The 13386-nt window shown below is 35.7% G+C and overlaps 6 protein-coding genes across 6 annotated transcripts; 4 read left to right on the top strand and 2 right to left on the bottom strand.

Annotated features, from left to right (window-relative positions):
- Positions 1–303: 303 nt before the first annotated feature.
- On the top strand, positions 304–684 carry ATP20 (F1F0 ATP synthase subunit g; the record flags this gene model as incomplete). Its single annotated transcript, XM_003671326.2, has 1 exon — positions 304–684. The coding sequence occupies one exon, from the start codon at positions 304–306 to the stop codon at positions 682–684; it is 381 nt and encodes a 126-aa protein (XP_003671374.2).
- A 254-nt stretch (positions 685–938) lies between these two features.
- Positions 939–2558, bottom strand: NUP49 (FG-nucleoporin NUP49; the record flags this gene model as incomplete). Its single annotated transcript, XM_003671325.2, has 1 exon — positions 939–2558. The coding sequence occupies one exon, from the start codon at positions 2556–2558 to the stop codon at positions 939–941; it is 1620 nt and encodes a 539-aa protein (XP_003671373.2).
- Positions 2559–3302: 744 nt separating this feature from the next.
- XRN1 (chromatin-binding exonuclease XRN1) lies at positions 3303–7949 on the top strand (the record flags this gene model as incomplete). The annotated part of the gene is made up of 1 exon (XM_003671324.2): positions 3303–7949. The coding sequence occupies one exon, from the start codon at positions 3303–3305 to the stop codon at positions 7947–7949; it is 4647 nt and encodes a 1548-aa protein (XP_003671372.2).
- Positions 7950–8141: 192 nt separating this feature from the next.
- BUD13 (Bud13p) lies at positions 8142–8927 on the bottom strand (the record flags this gene model as incomplete). Its single annotated transcript, XM_003671323.2, has 1 exon — positions 8142–8927. The coding sequence occupies one exon, from the start codon at positions 8925–8927 to the stop codon at positions 8142–8144; it is 786 nt and encodes a 261-aa protein (XP_003671371.2).
- Positions 8928–9300: 373 nt separating this feature from the next.
- SAE2 (ssDNA endodeoxyribonuclease SAE2) lies at positions 9301–10605 on the top strand (the record flags this gene model as incomplete). The annotated part of the gene is made up of 1 exon (XM_003671322.2): positions 9301–10605. One exon carries the CDS (start codon positions 9301–9303, stop codon positions 10603–10605), a length of 1305 nt encoding a protein of 434 aa, XP_003671370.2.
- Positions 10606–10949: 344 nt separating this feature from the next.
- On the top strand, positions 10950–12587 carry NDAI0G03490 (uncharacterized protein; the record flags this gene model as incomplete). The annotated part of the gene is made up of 1 exon (XM_003671321.2): positions 10950–12587. One exon carries the CDS (start codon positions 10950–10952, stop codon positions 12585–12587), a length of 1638 nt encoding a protein of 545 aa, XP_003671369.2.
- Between the last annotated feature and the right edge of the window lie 799 nt (positions 12588–13386).

Raw genomic sequence — 13386 nt, 5'->3', positions numbered from 1 at the left:
CCTTCAGATGTTTGGATTTGATAAGTTTGTTTCTGCGTGTCTCGTTAGAATCCTTTATATTAAGCTAGTAATGTATAGAGAGATGTGGACGTAAGTGCGAGCTTTTGATTCGCCGGAAGTTTCTACGAAGCGCTTAAACTTCGAATAAGAGATTAAATAAAAGTCGAGAGTTGAACATTTGAAGGTTGAAAATACATATGTACGGGACATTGCTTCCCTATTTTATTGATTTATTTCAGTCGACAAATCTCTATAAATATAAAAAACAATCAAGTATCACATCTAGCTACTATTAGAACACCAATGTTGGGTAGAATTCAAACTATTGGCTCTCAATTACTTTCTAAGGGTGAAGTATTAAGCACAAAATTCATTGGCAAGACCAATGCTTTGATGCAAAAGTCCATGTATTATGGTAAGGTGGGAGCTGAATTGTCGAAGACTGTATATAAACAAGAAGGTTTCCAACCGCCAAAGATTGGCGAATTCAAGAAGGTTTATTGTAACATATTTGAAATGGGGAAACATTATATGAACAAGCCACAAGCATTCATCGGTTTAGTGAAAGGGGCAGGTAAGAACGACTTAATTAAATTTGGTGCATATGGTGTACAACTTTTAGGATTTTATTCTGTGGGTGAAGTAATAGGAAGAAGGAAAATAGTTGGTTATCGCACCACCTAAAGTTGAGTTGTAAATGACAGCTAAATTTTTACTCATATTCGTTTAACATAATGTACGCTACATGTGATATGATTTCTCTGACACAGACTATTATTTATTCGTTGTAGTTAAAAGAAGAAAATAAAAATATTACATCTTTTAAAGTTTTTACAGAATGCTTCTTCTTTAACCTTCTCTCATTGTATATAGAGTTAGATATGCCTAGATAAGTATATAACCAACTTGGCGATTCAGGAGTGAATATGTTTATACATTCACGTATGGGAGCCTGTTATTTCTCGAACTTTTTGACGTAATTCAGCAATTCTTTCCGCAGTATCCATAAATAATCCAAACTCTTCTATAACAGTAGAGACGATTGCATTTAGGCCAGTTTTCAAATTATATAACCCCGCTAAATCTATGTTTCCTAACTCACTGGTGTAAGTATTCTCCGGCAGATGGCCTTGTGATGCTCCGAATATATCGCCATTGATTCCACTTATTGCGCTTTCAATATCTGAAAGTACTCTAGAATAATCATCTAATTTATTTTGGAATGAGTGTATTTTACGTTGATAAAATTTCTCTAAATCTAAAGACGATATTTTACTACCTGGTGTCAATAGTTGTTGGAATAAAATAGTGAACAGTTGTGTATCTGAAAGATTATTATCTGTTAATTCCTTTATAGATGAAATTTGTTTCAAATCTTGTGATAATGATTGATTAGTTAACAATTCTGTCTTCAGTAGGTATGAAATATCTTTTGGAATTGATTCTATTAGATTATTGTGTTCTTCTGTGTCCGCTTTTAAATGCTCCGATATTTGTACCTGCTTTTGAATATATTGATCTAATTGTTCAATTTCTTGACGTAGTTGTGGTGGTAGTTCAGCGATTCTTGTCATTGGTGTAATCGGAAGTTGATGAATAGATTGTAGTGTAGATTGTGGTTGTGGTTGTCCATATTGTGAAGAGCCAAAAAGACCTCCTGTAGTATTCATGGTGTTCCCTTGACCAAATAAAGAGGAGCCACCAATATTCGCAGTATTATTTGATCCAAATAAACCTCCACCTGCAGTGCCACCCAACGGCTTAGATCCAAATAATCTACCGCTTCCCAGTGTTGTAGTTGCCGTAGAGGGTGCATTTGTATTAGAGCCTCCGAATAAGGTGTTTGTTGTATTAGGTTTAGATCCGAATAGACCACCAGTGGTGCCTGTTGTACCACTGTTTGTACTACCAAATAATCCACCAGTACCAGTTGTTGTTGAGGCAGGTTTGTTACCAAAATGGCCACCACCTGTTGTAGTATTCTGTTGGTTATTAGCACCAAAAAGGCCACCACCCGTCGTCGTATTCTGTTGGTTATTAGCACCAAAGAGGCCACCGCCTGTTGTAGTATTTTGGGCTGCGTTGCCTCCAAAAAGCCCACCTGGCTTATTAGTATTATTTCCAAACAATCCTCCAGTGGTAGTATTCCCACCACCAGTGTTTGCATTTGCGTTTGCAGTACCGAACAAACCGCCGCCTGTAGCAGCTGTGTTTATAGTACCACTTGGAGCAGCATTCCCAAATAAACCTCCACCTGTATTTGTTGTAGGTGCATTTCCTGTATTTCCAAATAGGCTACCACCAGCTCCTGATGATGCGGCTGTATTTATATTACCTGATGGTGCAGCATTGCCGAATAAACCACCTCCTGTGGCCGCAGTATTCGTATTACCAGTAGGAGCAGCGCCACCAAATAGACCTCCGCCGGTGGCATTATTATTCTGCATATTCTGTGATCCTCCAAACATACTTGTGGCACCGCTGGCAGCAGCGTTAGTAGCATTGGATTGACCAAACAATCCACCTGTAGAATTCGATTTGCCAAATCCTCCAAACATCTCTAAATTTTAGCTTTTCTCGTTGCTTAATCGGCAATAAAAGTAGTTATATATGAAACGTCTAAAAGTACACGTTTCAAAGACCCAATTGACTACAAATTTACCCTTCAATTGACCTCAGAGTCAACCAGATAACCCATCTATTTCTTCATATCTCTCAAGTTTATTTCATTGTATTTCGAGTTTTTTGATATTTTGCAAAATAAATTGGAATTGTATCGTAAGAAGTGATCCATATTTAGGCCGTTACCCTGGCCCTTTGCCGCCTCCGTGAAAACGTCAAGAAGAAACAAGTTTAAACTGTGTGCAGATTTCAATAAACAAATACGATATGAATTATGGGAACTATGGTGGCCTTTAATTGCCACTCCCTTCATCTTTATTTGAGCAAGAAGCATAGGTCAACAAATAACGGTGGAATATCGTGCATACTAATAGTCAGCTATCTATTCACTATAATAGACTCTTCAAATCCCCACTAAGATTCAATTGCTGCTTAGGAAACAGATTAAGTACTCCCTCTAGTCCGCTTTTAGAAACAAGCTGTATCTTTACTATTACAGCCAGAGAGACTTGTGACTGTCTATTTAAAGAGAGAAGAAAAAGAAAATATTCATTTTTGTCTACTAAAAGATAGTTAAAAGAAACTCTACTATTCCGCTTTATTGTATTATATTTTTCCAATTCATTTTTTTAACGAACAAACGAACACACGAATTATTATTAGCGAACTAGAGATTCATCATGGGTATCCCAAAATTCTTCAGATATATCTCAGAGAGATGGCCAATGATTTTACAATTAATTGAAGGTACTCAAATCCCAGAATTTGATAACTTGTACCTTGATATGAATTCCATTTTACATACGTGTACGCATGGTAACGATGATGACGTCACCAAACGAATGACAGAAGAAGAAGTGTTTGCCAAAATCTTCACGTATATTGATCATCTTTTCCAAACTATTAAACCTAAAAAAGTGTTCTATATGGCTATTGATGGGGTTGCACCCCGTGCCAAGATGAATCAACAAAGATCCCGTAGATTTAGAACAGCAATGGATGCAGAGAACGCTTTACAGAAGGCATTGGAGAATGGTGAAGAGATCCCAAAGGGTGAACCATTCGATTCCAATTCTATCACGCCAGGGACAGAATTTATGGCTAAATTGACTAAAAATTTAAAATATTTCATACATGAGAAGATTTCTAATGATGCTCAATGGAGAGAAGTAGAGATTATATTTTCGGGTCATGAAGCTCCAGGGGAAGGTGAACATAAGATAATGGATTTCATTAGAACTTTAAGAGCTCAAAAGGGTTTTGATCATAATACAAGACATTGTATCTATGGGTTAGATGCAGATCTTATAATATTGGGGTTGTCTACTCATGCTCCTCATTTCGCCCTACTAAGAGAAGAAGTCGTTTTTGGGAGGAGGAATCCAAATCAAGCCAAGACTTTAGAAAATCAAAACTTTTATTTGTTACATCTTTCATTATTACGAGAATATATGGAATTAGAATTTAAAGAAATTGCTGATGAAATGCAATTTGAATTTGATTTTGAAAGAGTCTTGGACGATTTCGTTTTAGTCATGTTCGTCATTGGTAATGATTTCTTACCAAATTTACCAGATTTACATCTTAATAAAGGTGCCTTCGTCGTCCTTTTACAAACATTTAAAGAAGCATTATTACATTCAGATGGTTACATTAATGAACATGGTAAAATTAATTTAGAAAGACTTAGAGTTTGGTTACAATATTTATCCCAATTCGAACTAATGAATTTCGAAAAAAATGATATTGATGTCGAATGGTTTAATCAACAATTAGAAAATATCTCTTTGGAGGGTGAAAGGAAAAGAGCGCGTATAGGTAAAAAACTACTAATTAAACAACAAAAGAAAATTGTAGGGATGGTTAAGCCATGGATTATCAAAGAAATGTCTGAAAAGATTCCTATTGGTACACCAGATGAACAAATCCCAACTTTACCATTAACTAATGAAAATATTGTTGAGAATTTAGATTTCCTTAAAAAATTTGCATTTGATCTGGGTTTAATAGTGGTACATTCTAAATCAAAGGACACATATTCTCTTAGAATTGATTTAGACGGATTTGATGCATCAGAATCTGAAGAAGAACATGTCAAACGTCTGTCGTCCTTGAGAAAAACAATTAAATCATACCAACAAGCAGTTCTCGTAGAGGATGCTGATGAACTTCAAAGAGAGCAAGATCTTTATAATACGAGATTTGAAAGTTGGAAAAAAGACTACTATAAAGATAAACTTGGGTTTAAGGCAGATATTGAAGAAAATATTACCAAACTTACCAAAAATTACGTAGAAGGTTTACAATGGGTTCTGTATTATTATTACAGAGGTTGTCCATCATGGGGATGGTATTACCGTTATCATTATGCTCCACGTATTTCTGATTTAGAGAAAGGTTTAGATCAAGTTATTGAGTTCGCCAAAGATAATCCTTTCAAACCGTTTGAACAATTAATGTCAGTGCTCCCAGAAAGATCAAAAAATTTAATACCTCCTGTTTTAAGACCATTAATGTATGACCCAAAATCTCCAATATTGGATTTCTATCCAACAGAAGTTAAATTGGATAAAAATGGTAAGACTGCAGATTGGGAAGCAGTGGTGCTATTGCCCTTTGTTGATGAAACTAGATTAATAGACGCAATGAAACCATATCTTTCGAAATTATCGCCGGAGGAAAAGGCAAGAAATTCCTTTGGTAAACCTTTGACCTTTACTTTCAATCCGCAAGTTGATCTTGTTTACAAGAGTCCATTAAGTGGTCTCTTTTCTGACCTTGAACATGATCATTGTGTAGAAAAAGAATATTCTCAGCCCTCGATGGAAGGTTTAAATTTCATTTATGGACTATTACCCAAGGCTAAGACCGGAACAGAACTATTGGCTGGGTTCCCAACATTACTGACGCTACCATTCAAATATCAATTAGAATATAATGAGAGTCTTGTTTTTCAGCAACCGTCGAGACAACAATCTATGGTATTACACATGGATGATATTTACGAGGAAAACAATTTAACCTTGGAAGAACTATCCAAAAGGTATATAGGTCGGATCATCTACACTAGATGGCCATACTTAAGAGAATCTAAATTGATTGGACTAATGAATGAAGAGACTGTTTATGAAAGAAAAGAACACATCGATGCGGACAAGAAGAGACATCACACAAGAATAAAAAGATCTGCAGATAATGCGGACAAAAAACTATTTAATTCCTTGAAGAAATCAATGTTAAGAAATTACTCTAAACAGAAAGCTGTTATTTTAGACGATATTAGAGCAATTGTGAAAGTTCTCCCAGTGGTCGGTTTAACTAGAACGGAGAATGGTGCCTTTGTGAAGAATTATGCTTCACAACCTGATTACTACCCATTACAATTGATGGTAGAATCAATCTCAAATAAGGATGAAAGGTATATCGAAAAACCACCTTTACCAATTAAAGAAGAATTCCCTGAAGGCTCTCATGCAATCTTTTTAGGTGATTATGCATATGGTGGAGAAGTAATAATCGATGGCTACAATAATGAGAAAAGATTGAAAATAACTGTGAAGAAACGCTCTGTTAAAGCTGAACCAACTATCGGGAAAGAAAGAGCTCAGCAAGATCGTAATTTAGTCCAATATATTCCATCCTTTTTAATTGCCAAAAAATTGGGCATGCATCCACTGCTTTTATCTAGGTTGACATCGAAGTTTATGGTTGCCGACGGCAATGGAAGGCATATTAATGTCGGTATCCCTGTCAAATTTGAAGCCAAGCATGAAAAAGTCTTGGGATATGCAAGGAAGGGTACCAGAGGTTGGGAATATTCTAATCTAACTATTCAATTAATAACCGAATATAAAAGTCGATTCCCTCACTTTTTTGAAAAATTGGCTAAAGTTGGTAATGGTATTCCGATCTTTGAAGATTTATATCCAGATTTGTCAAGCTCTGAAACCTCTAAAATGTTAGATCAAATCAAAGCTTGGGTGAAATTTGCTACAGAAAAATTTGTTGTTGTATCTATTGAAAGTGATTCCTTAACTAAGTCATCTATTATTGCCGTAGAAGAAGTGATACAACACTATTCTATGTTGCCATTACATCCAGAGAAGAAGCAATTGGCCAATGTTCCGCGTCAAGCTATTTTAAGTCCAAGATCCTCCTTAGGATTACTACGTACTCAAAAATTTGAATTAGGTGATAGAGTGATGTATGTTCAAGATTCTGGGAAAGTCCCATTATTTTCGAAAGGTACGGTTGTTGGGTATACGACTTTAGGTTTGAATTTATCCATTCAAGTGCTATTTGATCATGAAATTGTTGCCGGTAACACCTTTGGTGGTAGGTTAAGAACTAAGAGAGGGTTAGGTTTAGATGCCTCGTTCTTATTGAATTTAACAAATAAGCAACTAGTTTATCACTCAAAGGCATCGAAGAAAGTCGCCGAAAATAAGACAACACGAAAGCATGTAAAACCTACTAATATTCCAAATGTTCAAAAAAATAACAAAGAAAAAGTTGATGATATCAGGAAGAAACAAGCTCATGACCTCTTGTCTATTATTAAGAAATCCGACGGTCATAATGAAGTAAATGCTACGGTTCAGGAGGATAATAATTCTGTAAGTGTTCCTGGTGATACTGAAACAACTACTACTGTTACGTCTATCGGTTCAACTGAAACAAAGAAAATTGATGGAGTAAAAGATATAGTTTTACCGCCTAATACGAATGTGGCAAATTCTATTTTCAATGCTGTTTTACATCAATATGACCCGCAGACTAATGTTGCACCTGTGGCTCCAATTGCTCCCGTTAATAATAACACTGCACCAATGCCTGGTTTACCTTATAATATGCCAGAAGGTTTTGCCACTAATGGTCTACCACCAATGGGTCACCCTAACATGGGGGTACCAATTGGTCCTCCCCATATATATAACGGGAGTATGATTCCTCAAATGAATAATATGCAATTGCATCCTCAGATGTATCATGGTGCGGTAAATATGGTTCCAGTAGCCCAAGAAGATAGTGCTAAACTAACAAATCTTATTAAAGGTAACAAGAATACAAGTGATAAACAAATGAAGTCAAAAGCTAAGGAAGTAGCCAGTAAGCGAAGCAAAAAGCCATCATCATCGAAATCGACGATCGTAAATGGGAAAGATAACTCCGCCTCTACCAAGAATTCGGTGTCTGGAGATAAAAAAAAAAATGAAACTAACAAATCTAAGCCTGTGAAGACATCTGATGGCAAGATTAAAATTAAAGGGAGGCCAAACTCTTCAAAATCCATTACGAAGCCAGCGGTTCAGTCTGAAGGTAAGTGATACGTTTTGATATACTTGACCGTATAATAACTTTTCTGTTATATAGTATTGATGGAGAAAATGAATAAATAATTGATAAACTAGAGTATTTATGCATTCCAAATACAAACAAATGTTGATGTATTTTCAAGCAAACGTAAATATTGTGCCTTTTTATATAGTGTATTGTGTTAGATTTGATTTTATTTTCATTCAAATATACTCATCGCTGTCATGATCGCCTTCGTTAAATTTTTGTTCAGTAATTACATTTTCTTGTTCTTGCTTCTTAAGAAGCCACTTCTTTTCAAAGCCATTGGATCTATCTACACCATCCCATCTAGGGCCTGGTACTATATGAAATCGATTTTCAGGGAATTTCCCGTCATAAAGTCGTCTTCCTAACAGAGACGTTGGTATGTTATCCTCTTGTTCGTTTACATCAAAAACCATAGCAGGATCTTCTTCTTTTAACATTTCTTTTTTCTTCATAGTTGAATCTTCCGATTTTCCATTTTTAAGCCAATGTAATTGCACTTCCCCCATATTTATTTCTTGTAACCTCTTCTTCCTCAGTTGTTCTCTCAAATCTTCAGAAGTCTCCTTATTCCTTCTCTCATTTCGTTCTCTCGTCAACTTATGTCCTTTCTCGTCTCTAAATACTGTCTCCTGTGATTCGAGTCTGGTTACATTTCTAGGGTTCCCGCTCTCACCGTCATTCGTCTGTATCAACCGCGTTGCTTTATCGTCCTGAATTTCAACTAGCTCATTAGTATCCACGTTTTTCCAAAGCAGTTTACCCTTTCCATTGACTGTACTTGTTCTGTACGCTTTAGAGACTTTTTTGTTGGACAAAATCTGATGTGAGCTTTCAGTTACATTAAACACATTTCTGTCTTGAGATGAGGTAGAGGACGTCGTCGATTTCTTGTTACTTTTCTTAGACTTTTTTTTCGATGATGGGCCATATGCCTGATTCAAGTAGCTATGTAAAGACATTTCTTTTTTGTTCTTTTTCTCTTGAAGATTTGTTTTTCTAGTGATTGAATATGTGTTCTACTTGTATGAACTACTGATCGCAGTCATGATTAACTGTGCCTCCTCAATAGTCGGCTTCGGTGAAAGGTGAGAGTATCCTCCTTTCTTTGATTGAGTCTTCTTCAATTCATGTTACGTTCATTTTTCATTTTTTGACGCGGCTGTTTCTTTAACGCGTCTTGTTTATATTTTCTTTTCGATATGTAAACAATTTTTTTTCGATATGGATGAGGAAGAGGAGCTCTCGAAAGAAGAAGATGATGATTTGTTCCCTAAGTCCAATGGTAGTGAATGATAATGAGAGTAGAGGCCATTTGACCAGTAAGTTGAAGATATGCCTGATCCAATACGATTGAAATCCAATTTGGCCCTTCTTGCTACTTTAAGCTTAGAAGAACTTATAAACGTTCAATTAGATGTCACTTTGTTGCTGGAAGCCAAGATAAAAGAAATACGAGCGCACCCTGTCATTGAGGAGAAGGAAGGACCAGAAGCAAGCAGAGCGTCTCCATTCCATGAGAAAGAACAGTCCTGTACAAATTTCAGATTACTAAACGAGGCAGCTAAAGACGATTCATTTAAGCACCCAAACGTACTGATTGAAGAAGACAAGAATGTGCCAGCTGGAGATGATACCGAGAATTTGATCCTTACACAATTTGATCCCGAGACAAGGGATAAATTATTGAATAATCATGATCTCCCTGTTTCAATTAAGCTGAGTTTTCACCTCAACTTGATACGCTATACGAAAAACGAAGAAAAAAATATACGTTCAGTATCGCCGTTAAGTAAAACTGCGATTAAGTGTGAAACCGATTGCAGTTCTCCCTTGAAAGAACCCATCACACTGTCACAAAATGATGTACAACTCAGGGATGATTTTCCATTAGATAAGAGGGACCTTGAGAATATGAACTATGAATTAGATGGGGAGGAAGCAATTGCAGATAGTATTAGTGACTTAGACTTCATTCAGGGAATAGAAAAGTTTGAGCCCACCTTTAAAAGACCATTGAATTTGATAGGTGAAAATAATGCACAGAAACCGAATCCCAAAAAATTAAAAAGGGACAGTACCAAACCAAATACTAATATCACACCAACTTTCCTGAATCTAGATAAAAAATCTACACAAAAAATACCTCTCGTGGATTTCAATACCAATCCACTTACTGAGAAACCATGGATTCTTGAAGATTTTAAACCCAATGAAAATAAAGCTTTTATAAGAAGAGGACGCCTTAAATTGGAAAATTTCTATAAGAAAGCTGGAAAACCAATTAATCTGCCAGCAAATGGTAAAAGTGATGCTTTCTTGGATGACAGTGTCAATGCTGACAATATTGAATTTCAATTCGATAATTTGAGACAGAGAGCAAAGTCACCTCCAGGATTTGGAAGATTAGATTTCCCAACGACACAAGAGAGAGTCGATGATAAGGAAAAATCTCAAGAAATAATACAGCAAAAAACGAGGTACAGATTTCTCATGGCAATACAGAACAATCTCCCGCCGCAAGAGAGGAGGTATATATTTAAAAAAGAGAAACTAAATCGAATTGTAGATGGTAGCCAATTTTCATGGTCTCCGAGTGAGCTGAAGATATATGAACGGAAACCAAGAAAGAGAAGCTGACGTCCCCGCGTATCATCAACACAACTTAGATAGAAATATAGCATACTTGATCTAGGATCGGTCAATTTTTAGCATGCATGTATAACTAACCTACATAATAGTCGATCAATGGAATTTCTTTTCATCTGGCAAAAGATATAACAAAAGTTCTTACTTTGATTTATTAAGGGTCACTGGTGTCTTGAAATTTAAATTCACTTGAAAAATGTAAACGGCAACTATACGTAGAAATAGAAATCTCAATGTAACCCTAATGAAAACTTGTACAAAGAAAGAAACTTTACGGTACGTTATGCATTCAAATTGATCCTGCTTTCCATATCTACCTATATATGTAACCACTGATGCCTTTGGAATTGCCTGGCTTCTACTTTGACGAAGAACGTGGTAGATACTTCCGTATTACTGAATTGACTGGCACCACCAGAACTGCCATCTCAAGAGATCCTAATGAAAGTGAAAGGATATACAATAGAGAAGAAATTAAACGAAGGAAACTTACTGAATTAAACGCTAAAAATTATGAAGAAGTCAAGCAAGAGTGTAATGCTGTGTACCAAGAGCATATGATGAAAGTTGCTGATCCATATTATAGACTTATTGAGGTCGAGAAAACAAGAGCTATATTAGAAGGATTACGCTTTCATAACAGAAGGGTAGTAATGAACCAATCTGATCTCAATTTAGCTGGACATGAAGGCTGCTATATTTCTAACTCAGACGAATTAAATCCAGCTCTAGGAGAGTTTACAGGATTTTTCATTCCAGTGAATGCTAGTCGGTGGGGTACAGAACTAATATGTGCAACCTCGAACGGTTCTTTAATTAGAGTCCTCCGTGACCTTTCACTAGATACAGAAAGTGCTTACGAGTTCGAAATGATCTCTGAATCAAACATGGACTCTTTTACAAACATCCAAAAAGAATTGGTAATCAAATGTCGCACAATACGATTAGACGGATTACTTATAAAAGACGTTGGTCTCTATTACCATTTGGTCAAAGAGGGTTCGACAGATCATGTGTTTATGTACAATGGCGGCTCTTCAACATTGACAAGAAGAGTTGAACTAAAAGGTGAAGATAAAGATCATATAGGTGACTCCGTAAATATAAGTCTTAATGAAGGTTTTATTGTCGCTGTCAACAATAAACTTTTGATACACAAGTGGTCGTACAATCAAGACTTTTATAAGGAGACACTTGACAAAGGTTTGACATCTGACATCGTTACATTAGCTATAAGCCCAGCTGCTAGGACTAAAGAACGAATTCTAAATATCGGTTGTCGAAATGGTTGGATATATACGGTCCCGATAAAGGAGGGGAAGCTTTTAGTTTCTGGAAGGAAATGTTTCAAAAATCCTTTAAATGTTCGTTCAATAATCACCATTAAAGCGGGTATTTCACCAGGTATCCTATTTGTTTCTGCAATATCGAAAAACAATGCACAGAGTTTATTTATGTTTGATGCATCCTTAGAGATCCCTACGGGGATGAATAGGCCTTTTGTCATCTTTCAAACCGGGCAGCATAATATGGCAAAGGAAACAGAATTTTTCGACGTATCCCCAGATGATCATTTTCTATGTTATGGCTCTAAAAATGCGAATTCCGGGAAAGGTGATTTCGAGATATTTTCTATCAAAAAAGGTGATAATTTAATATCTGAATCTGTTAATGGTTCGGTGAAATTTTCCCCAATACGGGAATATTGTGATTATTCTTCACATATACCGCAGGGGTGTCGACTTATTACTACTTGTTTTTCCAGACTTGAAACGACTTCTATGCCTCGGAATTTAAAGATAAAGGCAAATTCCAATGAGAATATGATTTACGAAGATGGCCAAACTGGGTCAGTGAAAATGAAATCCGGTAACTACCGCCATGGGGTACCTAATCTAATCATATGTGGAACTGAGTCTGAGTCCAATGAATTTTTTTCGTCTCTGTATTTGGGCTCAGTAGAACTATACTAATCGCTATTAGGTAATTCTTGGATATGATTCCACGGCTAAGTGATCTACAAGTTATATTATATATCCATGGGACATAATATCATCAGTTAACAGATATCTTTTTTACTAACTTTTTCGATGGGGAACTACCATTATAGTGTGTGAAGTTACATAGAATGCAGCAAACCATCTCACCCATCTTATATGTGGTCTAATACTCAATACTTGTAAGATGGTATGATAATGTCGTATATGGTTTAAATCGGCAGATTATATAGAATTATATGAACGAAAAATCTTGTCAAGAGTAGGTGGGATGAGTTCTAAGAAATGTATTTAATATAAATTGGTATATATACACATATATGAGTAATATATATGTCTGTTGAGGAAAAAAAAATTCTGATCTTCTATAAGGAAAAAGTCGGTAGCGAATAGAAAGTCAACTGAAGACAAATAGAAATATGATCATAATTTAATAGAATGCTTAAGCGAATGAAATACTAATGTTATAATTTTTGAATGAATGGACATTAAAAAATGAATGGGAAAAAATGAATGGACATGTTAATGAATGAAGGAATAAATAAGAAAAAACGATGAAATACAACTTTGACTAATTTTTTTTCAGTCAAATATCTATTAATATCGGGGTATGATAATCATAGTGATAATACAATGACGACTTGATCATCATCGGGAGGGTTGGTATATATTTGTGGTCTTCGATTCTTTTAGTTAATTATGTTTGTTTTGTTTTTTGAATGTTTTTTTTTTATCTTTTTTTTTTTACTTTTAATTTATCGTCTCTAGTTACAAG

Source organism: Naumovozyma dairenensis, chromosome 7 (assembly GCF_000227115.2).
Source record: "Naumovozyma dairenensis CBS 421 chromosome 7, complete genome".
In the NCBI taxonomy this organism is placed as follows: domain Eukaryota; kingdom Fungi; phylum Ascomycota; class Saccharomycetes; order Saccharomycetales; family Saccharomycetaceae; genus Naumovozyma; species Naumovozyma dairenensis.
This window is presented reverse-complemented; position numbering and strand designations above follow the sequence as displayed.